Here is a 21,335-nt window from a genome sequence, read left to right on the forward strand (position 1 = left end):
ACTCGGGAATCGGCACAATCATACTCCCAATCTCCCTGTGTTAGTGAGGACCCTCTCTCTGCTTCCACAGTGATATGAAATGATTAATAAAAAGGGTTACACTTACTCAATGTATTTGCAACAAGCATTCGTGAATCTTTGGGGCCTGGAAGGATAACCACTGATATCAGGAACCAACAAGGGGGTTGCGCTACTTATCTCCACATCTGGAACCACCAGGGAGCAGCAGCAGTGTTTGTTGACACAATCCAGGAGTCTGATGTTTGCCAAAACAGTAGGGAGATGCGCAAGGGAACAAAGTTTGTCCATAAAACGGGACTAGGTTTACTAGGAGTCCGAGTCTTCCCGAGGCTCCTCCTATGAATAGTCAAAGTAAAGTGAGCGCTCTTCGCGCATGTGCAGGGGATCCGAGCCTCTCAACGGCTCTGTGTTCCGGGCTGGAAATAAAAGGAAAAGAGAAGCACTTCTCGTGCTGGTGAGTAGTATCCGAGCCTCGCACCGGCTCTATGATCCGAAATGTGGAAACACAAAAGGTACGCGCTACTCGCGCATAAAACAAAGGAATCCGAGGCTTGTACCGGCTCTTCTAGGCAGGGTGATAGTCTTGTACTGAGTGCCTAAACTGGCGGCACCGTGAAGCACGGGCAGCCGCCCGGGGTCCGATATATCGTTAAGCTGCCTCTGGCAGTTCACACCCTCCTTTACCCACACTTCCCCTACTTCCCTCCTTCCAGTACCCCCTTCTCTCTTTTTTGTCTCCACCTGTGGTTTGGTGGTGGCCCCTTATCTATCTTTCACTGCATATGCACTGCTGAGGTCATACCTTCCCCCCTTTCTACCAAGGCCTTGGCCATCACCTTCCCTCTCCCTTCAGTTCTATTTTGTGTTCCAGAGTAGCTATCACAGCAGGGGTCCACCATCGGCCCCCTCCCTTCCTATCCTTGGTCTTGTTTCTAATATAGTTCATCTTCTCTGATGCCATTGCTCAGTAGAACCTGTATTCTCTATCTTATGATTTCTATGGTTCTCAATATGAAAATGAAAATAACGTTTACAAAAAGAGAACCTATCATCCCAGAAGAATAAGCACGAGACTTAGTAATTAATGAATTATTTTATTTGTGTGGTGCAGGAGAGTAGGATCTGCACTTATGTTGCCCCCACTTTTTTTCTGATGTTAACACTGGTTTCTGGCTATAGTCTGGCTGGGTCCCTGCTAATCAGGGCCCCAGTCTCTCTGTTCTCTCTAAACAACTTGGAGTGCATATTAGATGCACTAGTGATTGGATACTGTGGTACCGTATGAGCCCCTAGTATATGGTACCTTAGGTACCAAGGGCATAGGTACTTCACAGGCCTACCAGGGGCTGAAGCATGTATTATGCCACCCCTGGGAAGCAGACTAAATCTGAAACCACAGGCCTGCTACTGCAGCCTGGGTGAGGTGGTGTTAGCACTCCTCACTGAGGTATAGGTTCCCTATATCTCACCTTACAAACACATAGAAAGCTATCATTCACCCCTAAGGCAGGCCCTAACAATCCTGAGGGCAGGGTGCTTGGTTTCCATGTGAGGGGTGCATTATAACCTAGAGGTAAATGCTAGCTTTGGGATGGCTGCATCAAAACATGTCGTGTTTGGTGTCAAACACTTTGGAATCATACCCCCACACCAGTAACTGGTGTGTGAGTATGATCCCACCCTTCTAGAGAGATAGACATATACCCACTGTGGAAACACAGTAGAATCCCGAAGAGCCCTGGCATCACAAAATGGATGCCATCAGCACAGACACCGGGCTGCCCTCTTGCTGCTGACCGAATCTCGCAGTGTAGGAGGCCCAACAATAGGCATCCTGTCACAGGGAGGTGTGACCACCTCCCAGACAGGGTTTAGTGTATTGGGGCTGGGTGGGTGCACTCCTAGAGTGCTTTGAAGTCCTGCATTGGGGGAGCAGTGGGCTCCTTTGTGAATATGCCAAACCGGTTCAGGGGCTACCAGCCCCTGCTCTGGCGTGAAACTGGACAAAGGGAAATGGGTGTAGCCACCCACTCCCCTGACCCTCCCATAGGAGTGGTCATAGAGCTAGTCCCTCCCTTCCTTGTAGTATAAGTTAGGGAACCATTGCCATTGCAAACTAGATATCCCTGGACGACGCTCTGAAGAAGAATCCTGGGTCTTCAATGTTCCACTACCTCTGGAAGACGGAAGAATCTCCCTTGGAGTGACTCACCTGCTTGGCAGGCACCAAAACTTTGCATCAACAGTCACAAACTTTCCTGCTCCCGCCAGAGTCCCAAGTTCCTGCAGCCCCAAAAGTGGATTTCCTGACTTCTCCAATGCCATCGTGAGTCCCCAGCGAAGCTGAGGCAAGTGGACCCCACGAGTGACGAGGAACAGCAATACCCGGTTACCGTGCACTATTGTCGAGTGCAACCCCTTCATGACATTCTATGAACTTGTGCTTTAGACCATGTGTGGTCCAAGCCACCAGCAGTATTTCCTTCAAAGATCAGAGGCCTACCACGTCCCGAGTGACCGTGGGCTATTGGTGAGTGATTCCTCCTGAGGCATCTTTGCGATCCCTTGCCGGTTGGCTTGTGGGTCCCCAGAAGACTTTTCTACAGAACCAAAGGGCTCTCCTGGTTGCCCCAGGCCTGCCCTGACTTACCCTCGCTGGGTGAGTCCCTCAGACCTTGCTGGTCTGCACCGCTGACTTTCTTCACTTTCCACAAGTCTTGCTGTTGCCAAGGCTTGTTGGCTCCAATCCAGTTGCCGACACCTCAGTAAGCTGCAGACTTTGTGGGACATGCCAAATCCAGCTCCTGGTCATCGTCAACACCTCCTGGACCTCGTGGCTGAAGAGTCAAGACACCCGTGATCACCTCAAATCACCCGACTACTGTGGACATCCAGCTTCCTGGCCCCGGGTCACTGACAAGTGACTTTGAACACTGTCTCCTCTGCTTTCAGGTCTTCTTTCTTCTGAATCGAGCCTTGGATTCCACCGGACACTTCTCCTGTCTTCACAAGCAGCAAGTCTTCTTTGGCTCCCATTGAAAACGACGCCGCTTCCCTGGGTGATGTAACTCTAGCACTACGGTGCTCCTGTGGGTGTTGGCTCTAGAACTACTTACCCTGTAAGTGACTTGCTTGTAGACTCTGCCGAAGTATCCTAAAACTTTAAAATTCCAACTGCGACTTGCTCCATTGAAGTCTATTGGGATCCGCGGCTGTGTTCTCACACTGCATGCGTCTCCCGTGGGTCCTTTACTTACCTGCCTTGGGTGGATTAGTGAGGCCCCAGTGCTTCTACAGGCCCTAGGCCTTGTCCCCTCTCAAGTCGATATTCCTAAATCGCTTTTTTAGTATGTGGTCTGGTACGCCCCTAGGGCCCCAGCCATATTTGTGCTTAACTTGTTGTGAAATGTTGATTTGTGCATATGTCCTTGACTTCTAATCTCATAAAGAGATTAGTAGAGTGTGTCTAGTAATAAATACATATATATTTTATATATATACCTGTGTGGTGTCCTTTCATTTAGTAATTCAAGAGATTATAAGGTAAAACAAACTGCTTTACATTCCTCTAAAGACTTATCCTGAAGGCTGCTCTCCACAGCTACCACTAGGATAGCTTTCTTTAAACGGTTGTCTTAAACCTATCTACCATAAGAGTCGAATTGTACTGGTGCAAGGTGGCCACTTTAACAAGTGACCAGCATATACCAGCCCAACTTCTCATATGTTGTTACTTAAAACCATTACAAATTACAACGTTAAAAAACATTTAAAAATCGAAAAAATAAAATACATGTGCAGGACATTCTTAAAATCAGTTTTTCTTTTGTTTGTGTTTTTTGTGTGCTTATTTTATTTTAAACCTGCGACATAGGGACGGGATTTCAAAACTAAAAGAGCCCAGATGGGAGTCAGTTGTTCAGTGATGGCCGGACCTCCGGGACGGTGACCCTGACATGTTCGGGGCTGCCAGGCTGTTTGCCGCACTCAGCCTGTGGAGACATGTCCTTCAATGTTGTGCTGGTATAGTAAACACATTTCCCAAAGTTAGCCATGTGCTTCACAATATACAGAGTGTAAAGCTGTTGGAAAGCCTCCTTTGCTGTGCGGGTGCCCTGTTGGAGAAGAATGGGTCTGAGATAGATTCTATGAACTAGCCGCAGGGCAGGGATGCAAAGTAAGATGTGTGCCAGTGTTGGACTTGGCCCTTTTTCCCCGAAATTTTTCGCTTTTCTGGGAAATCGCATGATAAATAAATGCAAAGATTGAATGCTGTGTGACAAAGTACGCAGACTGAGTTTCCCCATTTTAAACATGTAACTTAAAATGGATGCCATAGCTGTGTGGTTGCGCCGTTTGACGGAGCTGGGTTAACAGTCTAGTTATTATTTCCCAGCAACCCCAGCTTTTGGAGGGAAGCCTGGCACCCAGGGTGCTCTACCCCTCCCCCTAGGCCAGTTAGAGCCAGTCTCCCCAGACGCTTCTAGAAGCTTCTGGCACTGTCTGGAAGGTGGGGTGAGGGGCGTATAAATGGCGGAGCTGGGCTGCCATGTGCTCAGTCAGAGGGTGGACCTGAGAGAGAGGGGACCTGATGCTAGGGGTTACCGCCACATGGGCCTGTGTGCTGGGCCCTGAGCCTACCTACCCCCCCTCTACTGTTCCCAGGGCAAGGGAAAGCTATAGTTGGGGCAACGCAGACCTGGAGAAGCCTACGCAGGAGTTTTAGGCGGTAGGGTTTAGTCAGGGACCTATGCCTCTGAAAGTGACAGGGCTTAGGTGCTGCCTTTTAAGTGAGTGAGGGATCCTGAACTAACCCACTGATCTGGCCCGGCGAGAGGAGAACACAGGGGCGACTGGCAGAGACTAGTTAGTCTACCGTCAGCCACCAACACAACTTCCCCCACTCAAGAAACCCTCAACCAAGGGGCAGGAACCAGCAAGCGCCTCGTGGGACCCGGACTGCAGGCCCTGCAGAGAGAGAGCGCTATTTACAAGCTGCCTGCGGAGAGAGAGCGCTAGATTCAAGCTGCCCGTGGAAGGAGAGTGATATAGTTGGTGAGCGCTATATTTGAATTGACTGTGTTAGCTGGTGGGACTGCCTAGCGCCGAGAAAGCGCTATACATCATGGCCCAAAGGAGGGGAGGAGCGTGTGGCCAGGGAGAGCTGGGCGCTGAAAGATGTAACATGAGGCTACCCCGCGTGCCAGCCTAATTAGGAGCCCAGCGGGAGCCCACCCTGCGTGTGTGCCGCCTTTGAATATTTAAACTTATAGCGGGTGCCCACCCCGCGTATTGCCGCCTGTTTCCTGTCTGGGACCGGCGGGAGCCTACCCTGCGGTCTTTATGCCCAGAGCGGGTGCCCACCCCGCACGGTGTCACCCGCCAAGAATTAGCGCCGCGCGGGCTTCCCCGTGACGTCAAGGAAGCCGCGCGGGGATTGGCGCTAGCCGGAGTGTCCCGGGGGGAAGTCCCGCCCGCAAGAGGAAGCCAGGCGGGAGCCTACCCCGCGCTGACGCATCGCCCAGGTGACGGAGGGGGCTCCCCATAAGAAGAGGAGAGCCCCGCGTGTTCCCCCCGTGCTGGCTGTCGTGGAGAGGGAGGCCGGCCGACGAGGTCCGGAAAGAGCAGGGGACAGTCGAGGCACACCTCGGTGCCTGTCCCCTGCCAGAAGTGTGCGGTGAGTGCTGCCCGGGTAGAGGACGGAGAAGCCGTCCCCACCGACGTCTGCAGCCCCGCGGAGTCTGCCTCGAAGTCCCGGGTCCCAGGAGGGAGCCCGGGTGAAGCCGGAGGAGGCGCGACATATGACGTGAGCCTAGGGAAGCCCGTGTGGAGCCGTGCCGACGGAGCCTGCCCCGATGGATCGACGGTGAGTGAGGGCCTCAGTGGGGGACTGTGGGAGAAGGAGTGGGGGCAGCGGGGCACAGTGTCGGTGCCTGCCCGGTCGGACCCTCCCCAGTGACCCCGGCAGTGCCCGTAACGGTGGGGGTGTTTCCCAGCTGCCCCACTTGGCAGCGGGCAGCTGCAACGAGCCAGCCTAATTGTTTTGAAGCCCCTCCCCGGAGTGAGGGCTCCCACAGGCGATATTTTGGGGCATATTTCTTCCTTCCCTAGCCCCGGAGAGGGGCTCGCACCAATGTCCCAATTTTAATTGCTCACCGCATTTACCACGTGTGGGGGTACTCGTGAATGTAGAGGCCCCTGGTGACTGGGCAGTGGCACCAGCAACGCATCGACAGCGTCGGAGACAAAGACTGTGGGCGTTACCATGCATGCACTGCGACAATGAGAGTCGGCATAATGACTTCCTGCCAATGTACCTGTGAATATGCCTAAATGCCATGTTTTAAAGCGCTATTGCCTTGCTATGTGCAGCGCCATGTTAAAGGTTATGTTTTAAAGCGCTAATGCATTGCTACGTGCAGCGCTATGTTTATATGCCCTGTTCTGAGCGCTATTGCCTTGCTATGTGCAGCGCTATGTTAAATGCACTGTTTTAAAGCGCTATTGCCTTGCTATGTGCAGCGCTGTGGTAGAATGCCAAAGGTGAAGCGCTAATAATTTGCTATGTGCAGCGCTATGTTAAAAGGCTCTATGTGAAGCGCTATTGATTTGCTCTGTGCAGCGCTAGTTTTAGATGCCAGGGTTTGATGTGTTGATGCACTGCCAACCTAATTTCTGCCTCAGGCTCAGGGGTCACTAATATTGGTAATGCATAGGGAAATGCCATGATGTTTTTATTGCAGGTGTTCCGGACTATTGCTTAATGTTATGCCATGATGATTTCCTTGCAGGTTTGAGGCTGATGGACTTATTTTCATTGTCTTCTATGTCGCAATGATTCCGGCAGGGACCCGATTGGCCCTGCTTTTATATAATTTCCCCCTGTAAATTCTAACCGAGCACCAGTTGGCGCAGTGTAGAGATTACCAAATATACAGTGTTCTGACAATGCAAAAGTAATTTTTACCTAAACTGGTGTAGTGTCTCTTTTTGTAGTGTGCCTTGTTTGACACCTGTGTGTACTGCGTGGATGCTTTGCACATTTCCTCCAGAGTTTGGCCCACCCGCTCTGCACCACGCTACCCGTTTCCAACAGCCAGGGACTCTCTTTTGTAATTGCAGAGGTGACACTCTGTAATGCCAAGCTGGTCATTCCCTGTTGGATATAATTCTTTTAGGGGGAGCCTAAAGTCTGGCTGCGAAGTTCCGATGTAGAGCTTGTCTCCCCACAGGCTGCGTGAGGTGGAGCTTGTGGCTAAGCAGTATGTGAGGGAGACATTGAGTTTCATTAAAATATCTGGCTCCAAGGATTCCGTGTCCAGACTGCGAGAACGTAAGCGTAGTTGCATTTTTATTGTTGTTTTGATGGTAGCATAGTTGATTATGCTAGGCTCCCAGTTCCCTGTCACAAGTTGCAGAAGATATTTGGCTGTAGCAAGGCAGGCAGACCAAGGGTTACTTGGTTGTAGGAAAATGAATTTCATGATGGCCTTCATGGTGTTCTCCGGAGCCACAGTTGTTAGATAGAAGTATTTCGTCAGTGCAGCCAGCTCTTCCAATTTTTTTGGATTAAAATCAAATGTCAGGCAAATTAAGATGTTCCTAATACAGGCTTGAAAACAAAATATCTTTTAGAAACGCTGTGCAATGTATTTGTTCCAAGTCCTGCGCTAACCTCCCTGGAAATGCCTGTTGCGTCTAGTTAAGGGACGGTAGTAATTTAGCCCCTTTGAATGGCCATAGTTGTTGGACTATCTAAGATGGCGTATATTTTGCAGAGGGCGTAGATGACCATCTTTCCTTTCTGCCGCAGTTTGTGGAGGTGGGACTGTGGACAGCCTGTTTTAGCTGAACCAGGCTCCAAGGTAGGTATAGGTTTGTACACAGTCCAAAATCAGGGGACCCAACCTCCACTTCGCCAGTTTTTTCTTCAGGTAGTGGCCAAAAACAACTATTGTAGACTTGCTTAGGCTAGTGACCAGCTTGTTTTCGGCGTTATATTCAGAGAGGACGGTAAGAGCTTTTTGAAGACCTATTTTGGTGTGGTCCAAAAGAACAAGGTCGTCGGCATATTGCATCAGCTGGATCTTTGCATGGCCGATCTTAGCGGTAGCTAAAGTAGCTCTGTGCAGTGCTCGGCCCATATCTGCAGTGTACAAATTAAAAAGCATCGGTGCCAGGACGCATCCCTGCTTTAGCCCCCGATCTGTAGCAATTTTCTCCATGGCAGAATCACTGGAAAGTTTGACCCTTACCTAGGTTTGAGAATACAGCGATCTAATTGCTTGTAATAATGACGGGCTGATGTTCCCGCGTGCCAATTTCTTCCAGAGAATGTTGTGATCAACCCCATCGAAGGCTGCTGAGTAGTCAAGGAAGCAGGCGAAGAGTGGCAGGGAGCGGTGAGCCACCGCTTGTTGGGCTAAGTATGACAGGATAGTAATGTTATCTACATTAGAACCCCCTGGTCTGAACCCAGTCTGGTTCAACTAATTCCTGCAATAGTGTACTTGCATAGGCCTTGCCCTCAATGTCCAACAGGGCTATCATCCAGTAGTTCCTGGAGTCTGTGTTTGACCCTTTTTTTGCATTTTGGTTGCAGCAGTGAGCCCCTCCAAGAATCTGGGATGTCCTCCCAAAGCCTACATTCTCCGTATAGCTGTGCAAGGTTATAGGACCAAACCTTACCATGAAGGTATATATACCTCTGTCAGTCTGAGAGTTATATCTGACCTACTGACAACATGGACTCAATCAAAACGTTTGGGTTTAGTGAAGAACAATTTAACAAAATTATAAATATGAGTACCAAAAATGGTAATAAAGAAAGCATACTTTTGGGAAAAAACGACAAATGGGGCAAAATCCTTAACCTTAAGAAAAAGCTCATTAGCACCGAAATGCACGCGGAATTCCTTATTGAATATATTAAATCTGGCATGATTCCTCTCGGTTTACAAGTCAGGAATTAACCTGGCTTGTTATTGAAAACAGAAACTTTCTAGAGACCTGGTCGCAGATCTCTAATAGATGTAGTAGGGACTGGATTTTGCTTATTATTGAAACTGCTCAGGAAGTCATTATTTTAGAAAGGGAAGAAATAGAGTGTCTTGAATTAGAAATCAAAAATAACACAGTCCTGGAAGAAGCTAAAAAAAAGTTAGATGAGCTGAATGTAGAAGTAGATGGATATAAAGACTATTTGCTAAATAAGAAAACTAAAAAATTAAGGAAAGATGTTGATAAATATAGCATAGAGTAAAATTACCCCTATTTAGGGAAAGATATTTATCAACAAAAATGGGAACAAAATTGGGAAAGACCGCCTTTTCATAAAGCAATTTACTCAAGAGGCGGCAGACAAGGTATTATCTTTTCAGAAACCTCTGGCTCTAGCAGCGAAGATGAGGGCACGACTAGACCTGAACATGGTGGTAATCACCAAAATCAAGAATATGGAGCAAGTACTTCCACTTCCTCTTTTTTAGATCAATGCCCCAGGAGAAGTATAAGAACAAACAGGAGCAACAGAAGAGGACAAAATGTTAGCAATCCTCCTCAAGAAAAATTCCTCCAGACCAGGAACCAGAGAAACTGGCGCTAAATAAATTCCAGATTATCAATCTTTCTAAAAGAACTCTTAACAAAATGGAATTAGAAGTCTTGGCAAAAGGTTTTAGCTTTACACTCACAACTTACGTTAATACATTTTTGTTAGAAAAAGATCTTAAATCATTCTTTCGAAAAATGAGACTGAAACGTTTCTTTGAGAATAGAGAGTGTCCCAATGATAATAGCATTACTGGTTTAGGACCAACTTCTACTTTTACTCCTAATATTGGTGTGCTTAGCAAGAACATTGACATTTTTGAACAAATAGTTCAGTCCAAAATACATAACATCTCGGACAACCCCCCACCCACTAATAACAATACAACTAAACCTCACAGGGAAGCCATGATATCGCTTAAAAATGATGTATAGATTACTATCAAACCTGCAGACAAGGGTGGGGGTTTGTCATTTTTGACACCCTAGACTATGAACAGAGGATTCTGAACCTACTTAACATAGAAGAACATTACTGTAAGGTTCCTATGAGATGTTTGTTAAGTCTGAGAACCAAAGTGATCGATCTTTTAGCCTCAGCGAAAGAAAATTAACTCATCGTGGATAATATACCTTTCGGACAGTTCCTTCATCTTCGAAGGGACTGTTCCACATTGATGGATTTTTATAAATATTCTGACTATCTGAAATTGAAATTAAAAGATAGAGGTTATCCCAAGAAACTAATAAACCATTCTTTCAAATGCGCCAGGTTTTATGATCATGTCAGTATGATCATTAATTCCAACACAAAGAAACACAATAAAGAAAATACGCAGAATATAGTTTTTGTGAGTCAATTCTCAAGTATAAGCAATAAGATAAAGAACCTAATTAATTCTAACTAGGAAATTTTGAATGACAATGAAGAGAATAAAGTAGATCGTCTCATCTTTGCGTTTAAACTCAACAACAAATTAAGGAAGGAACTTGTTCACACTACAGAGGAACTAGTGCAGCAAGACAGCAACTGGCAGCCACAAATGTGGGGGTGCTTAACCTGTGATCAATGTTTGGAAGGAAAAAATGCCATATACAATAAACATACTTTATGGGCTAAGGATTTTATTAATTGCTAGAGCAAAAATATTGTTTATCGCCTCATTTGCCCATGTCATCTGGGCTATGTAGGGGAGACGGGGCGCAAATTGAGGATACGTATATCAGAACATAAGTCAGCTATAAGAACTCAAAAAGGAAATTTCGCATTGGTAGAGCATTTCTTGAAGCCCGGCCATAAATGCACAGATGTTAAGTGGTTCATCATCGAACGAATGATAGGCATTAAAAGGGGTGGTGACATCACTCTCAAACGAAAAAACCGAGAGCAGTGGTATGTATCCATCCTGGACACCATTAGGACTGGATTAAACTCTAAAGAGGATCGGTTAAAATTAATAAACTAAAATATTTTGACAAAATTGGGTCAAAATACGGGTCTATGTATAGGGTTAGTACCCCGGGTTTACATCTTTAACCAAAACAATCCTTGAGTGAAGTGAAGTTTTAATATTAAGGTCTTAGCTGTAGGAAGGCCTTTATGTACAGGAGAATCTCCAACATACACGTTAATAAATTTGGTTGCAGCTTTTTATAATTAAGACCTGCATCTAAATATTGATCTGTACAATAGGAAGGACACAGCAGATGTGGGGAGTACCCGATGTGCATTGATTTACTGGATGTGGCACCGGCCGGCATTACATTGGATCATTGTATATGGGACTCGCATTCTATCTCAGGAGTCAGTTATGTTCCAATAATTCTCATATTTTGCCAATTAGCATTAAAACATAAAAGCCCCTTGGCTTATGTAGTTATTATTGGTGGCCTCGAGATAGAAAATGCTGTTTTGAGTAGTGGCTGGCTATTTAAAAAAAAAAAAACATTTGTTATATATCTTCTATTCCTTTTAAACTCAATTTTAACAAATTTACTGGCAAAGGATATAGGGGACATAACACCGCTTTTTCGGCACATAACGCCGAAAAAGCGGCAATTTATTTATCGCACAATCATCAAGGCGTCACTGACATGCATTAGCGCATGTTAGCTGCCATTTCCCTGACGCTTTGCATCTTAGCGATATACATCGCTAATTAGATGCAAAGTAGGCGTTCCTGCCATGAAACAACATGAAAGATGTCGCTAACATGACATCACAGTATTTACAAGGTGACCCCGGAACCGCGTTGCGATTTAAAAGTCCGGGCAAACTGCGGTTATTGCCGGATTCTTACGCCTGCTTGAAAGTTGACTTAGCCATGTTTTCTATGGGAGGTGGATCGTCTGGTTATGTCCACACTCCCCTATTATCAATCTTTTCATTAGCGTGTGAAATCATCGCTGGATTTCACATGCTAATGAGGATTATCGTACATCGCCTTGTGGCAGAGCGTTGTTAATACGACGCTAACACGGCGATGTAAACCAGCGATAGTCGGCGATAATCAAATTTGCGCTAGGCGTGATTCGCGATATTTACCGCTACCCGTTGATGATATACCCCATAATCTGTCTGTGTCTCAATATATATCAAATCAGATTTAAGTTTCGGATAGTTTATTTCCACATTCACATCCTGAACACGCGTAGTATTTCGTGTATGTTCGTGAGTGTGGGAGAACATGTCGTGAACTGACGTGTTGTCACTGGGCAGGCTCGTGCCTCCCAGGTGAAGCTCGTAAATGGGGTAGAATGAGGATTTGAACAGCCTCCCACCCAGACATTAGACATTCCCCGATTGCAGAGCAGGGTCGGATGATAGCACATATGAGAGGCAAGCCAGGGGACACCGGGAACTTGCCCCGGGTGGTGGCGATAGAACGCGACCGCCCCAGAGTCTGGCTCCTAACTGAGGGAAGGCCAGGGGCACATGCTTCAGTTGTTATATAATTTAATGGCGATACACGAATAACATAGCTTAGACCTGGTTTTAAATGCGAGTTGTTCTCTCTTAGGTACCGTTTGAAATCGGGTTTGAAAAAATCACGAAAGCAGACGTGCAGAAGAAGACGCCATTTGCATACATTATACGATGTGAAGGTATGCTAAATTAATTGAATTTGTCATTGGATTAGTGATGTAGCATTACATCACACTTACCTTGTTCTTTTGTTTCCCTTCCCTTGGTTTGCTATATTACTATCAAGATGGCTGAATACAGCGGTTTAGCTTATGACGATGTAGTTTTACAATCTATTCTTGACAATACCCCTAGCATATTGGATCTACCGAATATTTCAGCTGCAGGGGCGGTAAATGAGTGGGGTAAAATACTGATCCTTAAAAAATCACATTCACGATCATCAGTGCATGGGGCAATCGTGGCAGAATATTTGAGAGCCAATTGTGCACCTCCAGGCCTGATAGTTACTAACGCCCCACGCCTGTTTTTGCAATATAAAGCATTTTTAAAAGATTGGTCCCTTATAGCGTGGCGCTGTACACGTGATTGGCTCATTCTGATCATTAATACTGCCAAAAGAGTCACTGATTCTATCCTAATAGAAATACAACTGTTAGAATCCCAAATCAAGACAACAATTAGGCGACACTCTTCAGGAAAAATCAAGAATAGTCCAATAAAAATAACAAAGAGTTCAAAGATTCAATCTTACAAACAAACGAAAATCGAGAAGTTCAAGAAAGACCTAGCTAAATTTAAACACGAGACAATTTACCCCTATACGAATGAGAATAATTCTCCTCCAGAATTTAGGAATAATGGCAAGAGATATGGGTCTACTTATTCCGGATCTAGCACTGAAGATAGTGCCAGTGACCCAGAGGGCTCTGGGCCGCATAAACAACAATATAGAGGACGAGGAAGGTTCAATTGTTTTAATGGCTATAGAGGACATCCTCTGCCCCAATTTCAACAATGGTGGCCGCCGACTCCGTGGCGGTACCCTACACATCCATTTCAACCACCTATGACACTTTTTCAAGAGTTTCAACCTGAGTTTAACAACCAATCTTTTTTAGGATCGGGTCTACAAAGATCAAGAGGCAGAAGAAGAAATCAACGGTCACAGGTACATTGGAACCTGGAAACAGGACCACACACAGGAACTCGGAGTCAAATATTGAGGAACACTACTGCAATGATGGACAATCCAAACCCAGCCTCATTGTGAATTTGAGCACCAAGACTCTGACTAAGGATGAAGAATCAGTCCTGAATAGAGGTTTGGGCTTTGTAACCACTTTTGATGGGGATCCATTTCAGATACAGTACGAGTTAGCACAGTTTTTTCAGAAATTGAGATTACATTATTTTTTCAAAGACAAAGAATGGAGTGGAGCTGACCCAGTTGAAAAAAACACTGGCCTCAAGAAACGTTCTGTGTTCAATCCTCCTACCCACACAGTTCTGACCTTTGAGAAAGCGGTCCAAGAGGACATTTCAGACTTTGCAAGATGCACAAATCTACATACAACAATTGCCTCTGGTGGAGCAACAAGCCCTCCGGACTTTATCGCAAGATTCATTAGTAACAATCAAACCATCGGATAAGGGCGGGGCAATTGTTATTTTAGATACAGTGGATTACAGAACAGAATGCTTCCGACAACTAGAGGACCGCCGTTTCTACCAGTTACTGAAAGAAGACCCTAATGAAAAACTGAGAAAAACCATCAGTGATATGGCGCATGAAGCCCTTCAGGAAGGTTGGATAACAACTCGGGAATGTCAATTTGTTCAGACTAAATATCCAATCATGCCATATTTCTATATCGTACTCAAAGTGCAGAAAGCCCAAAGACCTCCTCCAGGTAGGCCTATCATTTCTGGCCAAGGATCCATTTTGGAACCTATATCTTTTTCTCAGACCGATTGTACGCAAGATGCCTACGTATCTCCAAGATACGAAAGATGTACTACGACTGATACCTACTATTGATTTTGACACTGAGAGAGACTTTTTAGTCTCCTTTAATGTCGAAGCATTGTATACTTCTTTCCTCAAGACAAAACATTGGACACAGTTGCCTCTATTCTAGATGAAACAGAATTGAATTCGATCACCCCAGTTCATTTTATCATGGCACTTGCTAAGTTGTCCATGAAGGAGAATTTCTTCAGATTTGAAGATAGGATTTTTTTGCAAATCTCCGGTACCAGCATGGGCAGTGTCTTTGCGCCAAGTCTGTTTGTATGTATGTACACTCTTTTGAGCAACAATATATTTTAACACCTACCAATCCGTTCTTCTCGTCAATTCACCTCTGGAAACGTTATATTGATGACGTGCTGGTCGTGTGACGAGGAGATTGAGGTTCCATATTGCTTTTTTATCAATGGCTTAACACCAGAAACCAATATTTGAACTTCACTGTTGAAATTGATAAAATGAGACTAGCCTTTCTGGATCTGTCCATTTTCATTACACGCACAGGGCTAGAGAGCAAACTTTATCGTAAACCGATGTCACGTAATTCTTTGTTACAATATGAGAGTCAACACCCTAAAGCACTGAGGGATAACTTGCCGTTTAGGCAATTCCTACGAGTACGTAGGAATTGCTCCACTGTAAGTACCTTCAAAATGCATGCTGATGCCTTAACCGAATAATTGGTTTCTAGACACTATCCTCGCAAACCTGTCAAACGATCATTGAAGCGGGCTAAAAATAATCATCGCCAAGCACTTTTAGAACCTGCTATTGAGGAACCAGCCTTTGATCGTATGACGTTTGTCAGTACATTCAGCCCCATGGCTACTGATATACAAAAGAGAGTCCGAAAACATTGGCGTATTCTGAATTTTTGTGAGAACAAGATCGCCCCTCCTCTATTTTCATTCAAGAGATCAGGGAATATACGAGATCTTTTAGTGCACACACGTCCCAAATCCACACCTCAGAAAGCTGTGGGTACTCTATCGGACCTTCCTGCAGTAACAGGTCATTTCCCATGTGGGAGTTGCTATATTTGTCCTCAAACTACACATACCACATCCATAGACATAGGTACCAACAGACCATGGGTTCAAACCAAGTAACAGTGACAATTTGATTTACCTAATCACTTGCCCTTGTCGGCATAAATATGTGGGAAAGTCAACTCGTAAGGTTAGGATTCGCATGCTGCAACACAAAAGATATTTTAGATGCAAGAAATCCGCAACAAGACTTATGAGACACTTTATTGACAACAACCATCAGGCTGAGGATTTCAAATGGACAGTACTTGAAAAACCTGTAATACCCATGCATATTAGTGACATCTCAAAATATTTGTTCACTTAAGAACAGAAGTGGGTTTTCCGACTACAGAGTGATGTAAGGGGTTTGAAGGACGAAATCCCATGGACTAGTTTGTAGTCCATGGTGCATTTGTCATTGTGTTCCAGCAGTATCGATCTCTACCCCTTGGGCATGTAGACGAGAGCGAAAGGGACACATTAACTAACACGTATAGTATATTTGTCGATTCGTTTTTTACCTATCCAGGATTTTCCGAATAAATACCTATGCATTTACATCACATGCAGGAGGTATATACACCATTAGAATAAATGTGTCTACAACTCGAGTGTTCATAATACAGTCGAGTTATAAGATCCTGATTTGATGTTGATACTGTGCGAGTGGCCCGATGGTTTGTTTTGGCCGGGTAAAATAGAGAATACAGAGAGTGAACATTATTCTTATTAAGGTCTCAGTTGTTGTACTCACCCACCTAACCACCCTCCCCCCCCCCTTTTTTTGCTTACTTTCTTTAAGGGACACATAGCAATACATGAACTGAATTATATAGTCTTATATAGTGAGACTGAGGTATCACCGCTTGAACATCGCTATTGTCAGATAAATCGGTCCTTTGGTTAAGATAGAGAAGATATTCTGGACGGTGACATGGCCGATTGAAGAAGATCACCTCTGTATGGACGCTTTCTTCAAATACACCCCGAGTCTCGATATGTAGATGACTCGGAACAGACCGAACTACAAACGTCATTTCCGTGACGTCACTTTGTAGTTCTCGTTATGTGATCATCCAGAGACGATCACTCTGCACTAATATTCAACACGTGTGGAGAAGAGGGCGCTCTGTATTTAAACAGGTCTGGTTTCATAGATTACTTACCTCCATCCCTGACTCAGATGCTGGTCCGGGGCAACGACGGACAGGTAGGGGCTCTTTTGCCTTCTTATTTTACATATAGCCGATACAGTATAGATAGGCTATCCCGCTCTGTCTCTGTAGTAGACTAGTATTGTTGGTCTTGCTGCTCAGCCAGAGTGGAATGTTGGTGCATGGTTAGAATGCAGTGTTTGAATGCGTGAGTGGGAGAATCAGTTGAGGACGGGCTGAGCAGCAAGTGAGCTGCTCCTGGTGGGGTCCCCCCTTGAGACTTATCATCTGAACAATAAAGCATCATTCATATGCTACACCTCGTCTACTTCCATTTATTCCAGCTTATTTCATCTGGCGACGATCCGGAAGAACCTGCCTGTGCTGCCTTAACTGACGGAAACTGAAAACTGAAATTATCTAAGGTAAAGCACCTATTTTGAAACGGAAATCTACAATCTTAAAAGCCTGACACCAGGGGGCCCCACCAGTGACCAACATCGGTCACCCGCTGAAATGTGTCAGGACTCGTGATTCTTCCTGCAACCATCCCTCACCTGCAGTGTGCCAGTTTGCCAGTTCCTGGGTTGTCATTCACTCCTCCGTCAAGCCAAGGTCAAGTGAGAGCTGTCTGAGGAGAATTCAGCACATTTCGAAAACCGGAGCGCTAGGAGAGTTCAACTGGTACAGAGTGAACTGGCAGGCATGAGAACAATCTCCGCGTTTAGACAGGTCGGAGGACTTTGTATTTGATTTGTCACTGGCAGGAGTGAATAGTTGGATGCTGCCACCTACTGGATTTAAAAAGAACTTTAATTCGCCTGAAAATGTATCCCCGTACTTCTTTTTACAAGTACTGTTTGATCGATTTGAGGAGTGAGACTGCCTAATTTAGTTGGCTGTGGTTAACCTCCCGGGTGAATAGTTTGTCTGCGTATGCTGTTTAGACACTTTTGAAGTTGTTTTGGCAGCGTTGTCCGTGAGTACTTTAGTCAGCTATGTTATTTTTATTAATTGCTGTGGAACACCCTAAGGCTTTTAAACCGCCGCCTCAGTTTAAATTTACCACGAGCTATGCTCCGTGCGCTCGAGCTCACCTGTGTCTCCTCGCGGGGCGTTTCTTCTTCCATGATGTTCGGAGCTGCTCCTGGACGTCTGTGTGCTCTGTCACACCGTGAGCCACCCGGGGCAGCGTCAAGAGGCGTGCCGCCATGTTGTATTTTCACCGGAGCTCTGCATTTTGGCTACGTTTTCTTCCAGTGTTCACTCAGTAGTGCTGTTTTTGCCAACCACGATTGTTTTCCGTTTTGGAGGACAATAAAGTGCAGCACTAGGACATTGTACTTTAGTTTTTCAAAGTACTACTTGTTCGAATGCTCTGGTGAGTTACGCCTTTTTGGCGACATGATCTAGTTGTGTCACAGCACGGAGGAGAAGCAATTTCATAAATCACATGGGCTACCCAGCGCTAAATCCAGAATGTGGTCAGTCTCGCTTATTTTCTACAAGCAACTATTTTTTTAATCTGGAGCTACGTTTCACCCCTTCAAAAGATCGCCTAATTCGTACTTCTGTAATGAATTAATATTCATCATTACATTGATGTACTGGTCATCGGCTAATCCTCTAAGGAAAAATGTTATTCTTTCTAGTAGTGGGGTTGTTATTATCATTAACTCCCAGGCCATCTAAAAAAGTTCATTCAACCATTCATTCATGTGACATATTTATTTTATTTTAAAAAAAAAAAGGAATAGAGGTTATTTATTTTAAAATTGCTGTATATGTTCCATTTCGCATGGACTAGGGTTTCGTATAGATATTGATCTGTTACGTGTTTCCTGAAGGAGAATTTTTATTAAGTTAGGTATATGAGTGAATAACCTGCGGTCCGTAATAAAATGTTTCATTATTTGAGGTATGCATTACCAACAAAGTTTGTTGGTTCACAATGTGTAATTTATTTTCACTTGGGTGATTTATCTGTTACAAGTTCCAGATGGGAATGTTCATTAGTTTAGGTTTATATTTAGCCTCCTACAGCCAGTAACAGAATTTCATGGTACGCATACATTGCCCGTGTCGTTTCGCTTGTACGTGGATACGTCACATACGTTATTACGGTATAGAATTTTACTCATCCGCACTGAAATAATTTTCATTATTGAAGTATGCACTTTTTCATAGCTAATTAATCTGTTACAAGTTCCCCAATGGGAATTTTCATTTGTTTAGTACAGCTAGCCTGCTAAATTCAGCCAGTAACAAGATTTTCATGGTACGCATACATTGCCCGTGTCATTTCACTTGTACGTGGAAATGTCACATAAATTATTTCTGTATGTTATTTTATTGAACTGCTTGGTTATAATTTTCATTGATTAAGGTACACACTGTAATAGCCGAAGGCTATGTGGTTTTCCACCGGTTCGTGGATTTCTCACCTATTTTTTTATTGTGTATCGCTCACAGTGCTTTCTTCGCATGTTTAGGGGTTGCCATTTATTCATGTATACGGTGATATCCACTTTTGCGTGGATAGGTCACTTTCAGGTATGCATTTTGTAAGCCTACTGGCTTCGTGATACTCACTTGTACGTGCAGATATCACCTGCTGTGTTTCTACTTCTTATTTCTTTACCTTACTGGATTTATTCATCCACTGTGTGTAGAATCTACGGCTTATTTAATTTTGTGGCAGTGTGTGGTTTTCACTTCTACTCTTGGTTCTGGTTCATGATTCCACACCCTTTTCTGTCACGTTGGACTTATTTTATAGTTCAACAGGGTGCTGCTTTCACCCTTCTTAATATATTTTTTCTCTTCAACATATGTTCTTATGGAATGCTTGATTTTTCCTACCTTTTTTCTACCATTTGCTATTCTATCTTTCATTTGCTCCGTTAATAGGTATGAGGCATGCTATGTTTTGCTCTTAATTAATGCAATGTATTTTCTTTTATGAATTATTGCATGTCTTTTTCATTTAGATGCATTGTTAGCAATTTTACCCCTATGTTGACTCATATTGTACTGTACTTACAACATTCTTTTGTTTCTGTTAAAAGGGGGAAGGTGATGTAGTAGACTAGTATTGTTGGTCTTGCTGCTCAGCCAGAGTGGAATGTTGGTGCATGGTTAGAATGCAGAGTTGGAATGCCTGAGTGGGAGAATCAGTTGAGGACGGGCTGAGCAGCAAGTGAGCTGCTCCTGGTGGGGTCCCCCCTTGAGACTTATCATCTGAACAATAAAGCATCATTCATATGCTACACCTCGTCTACTTCCATTTATTCCAGCTTATTTCAGTCTCCTACCCGGTTTGTTGACATTTCCTGTTTGGAGCGGGTAGAATAAATATTGTTTGTCGTGGAAGCTAATACTGTATAGATAGTTTGGAGATCACACTATCTATTTGCTTTAACATTACACAGTTCAGTGTATTAAGACTATGCACGAGCCTCAGAAGGGTTGTGGGCACATCGTTGGGACACTGCGTAGATTGCTATGGAAACGTACTTTTCATCCTGGTGATGGTTTGGTTGAATGTTGAGCGAGCCAATACTGTACAGATAGTGAAGGGAGTCTCAACATTAGGCTTTTACGCAGATAAGTGAATTAAAACTCTGCATGAGTCTCTTAAGGGTTGTGGGCAGATCAATTGTACACTGCTCAGACAGCTATGAAAGCGTACTTTTCATCTTTTGGATAGATTGGGTGAATATGTACAAGGACAATAATTTGCAGAATATATTGATGACAGTTAGGTCTACTTCCATGCAGAATGCAGTAGCAAATAGCAGAAGAGTGGACTTTCCTTAGTCATCTGAGGCTCATTATTCGTAATAGGTCTCAATAGACAGTATCACGTTTTTAAGCTAAACAAGTTAATGGTGATTGTATTAGACTTTGGTGAGGTGTTTCACATTGATACAGGTTGGGGTGAAGATGAGCAGCATACATACGAGCTGTTTGGGCACTGTAGCATAGTTCACTAGCACCATATAGGGGATGAAGAGCATCCTCGTCTTGGGAAATGGGATTGACTACAACAGCGATTGTTCTCCCTTTTAGAGCGGGGCCTCGTATTCCTGAGAAAAGGACGGTGGCGATTCTGCCATGTTGGTTTATATGTTTTTCCACAGATGCCTACTGCATCCCTTTGAGGCAGGGGATCAGACTAAGGTTGTATTAATTCCAACCTTTTAATAGCAACATAAGCAGATTTATCTTTTTCACTCATTTTTCTTTTCTTATTCACACGAATGCAGTAGCAAAGAGCTGACAACTGCTTATTGCACTGTTGTTTTTATTTAGGGTATGAGGTTTTATTTTCTTTCATTGAACAGTACTTTTTCGTCATAACCCTATTTTAGCACACCACTTTCTCTTTTCTAAGCACTGCATTAATCCCTCAATTGACTAATAATTAGCGATATACGATCTTTCTCTTTTGTCCATCTGGTGCTTCTCGGTTGATCCGATTGAGAGAGATTTTTCGTTAGAAGATAGTCTCTATGATCAAGAGACATATCTTTCATGGGATGGATGACCAGATGATAGGATTGATCACACAGACAATTGATGGGTATCCAAGCTCTGCTCAAGGGTCCCACTTTTCCTTG

The 21,335-nt window shown here is 44.4% G+C and overlaps 2 protein-coding genes across 3 annotated transcripts in view; both read right to left on the reverse strand.

Annotated features, from left to right (window-relative positions):
- Positions 1–17,848, reverse strand: part of LOC146859523 (uncharacterized) — a 70,549-nt gene extending 52,701 nt beyond the window's left edge. Inside the window, exon 1 of the mRNA XM_085650230.1 lies at positions 17,811–17,848. Within this exon, the coding sequence (XP_085506356.1) occupies positions 17,811–17,843 (33 nt within the window). The 5' untranslated portion in view covers positions 17,844–17,848. The remainder of the gene's footprint in view (positions 1–17,810) is intronic.
- LOC146859519 (CD5 antigen-like) overlaps positions 1–21,335 on the reverse strand; it is a 1,224,668-nt gene that overhangs the window by 1,088,853 nt on the left and 114,480 nt on the right. The window lies entirely within an intron of this gene.

This window comes from Triturus cristatus, chromosome 3_2 (genome assembly GCF_964204655.1).
Source record: "Triturus cristatus chromosome 3_2, aTriCri1.1, whole genome shotgun sequence".
Lineage (NCBI taxonomy): Eukaryota > Metazoa > Chordata > Amphibia > Caudata > Salamandridae > Triturus > Triturus cristatus.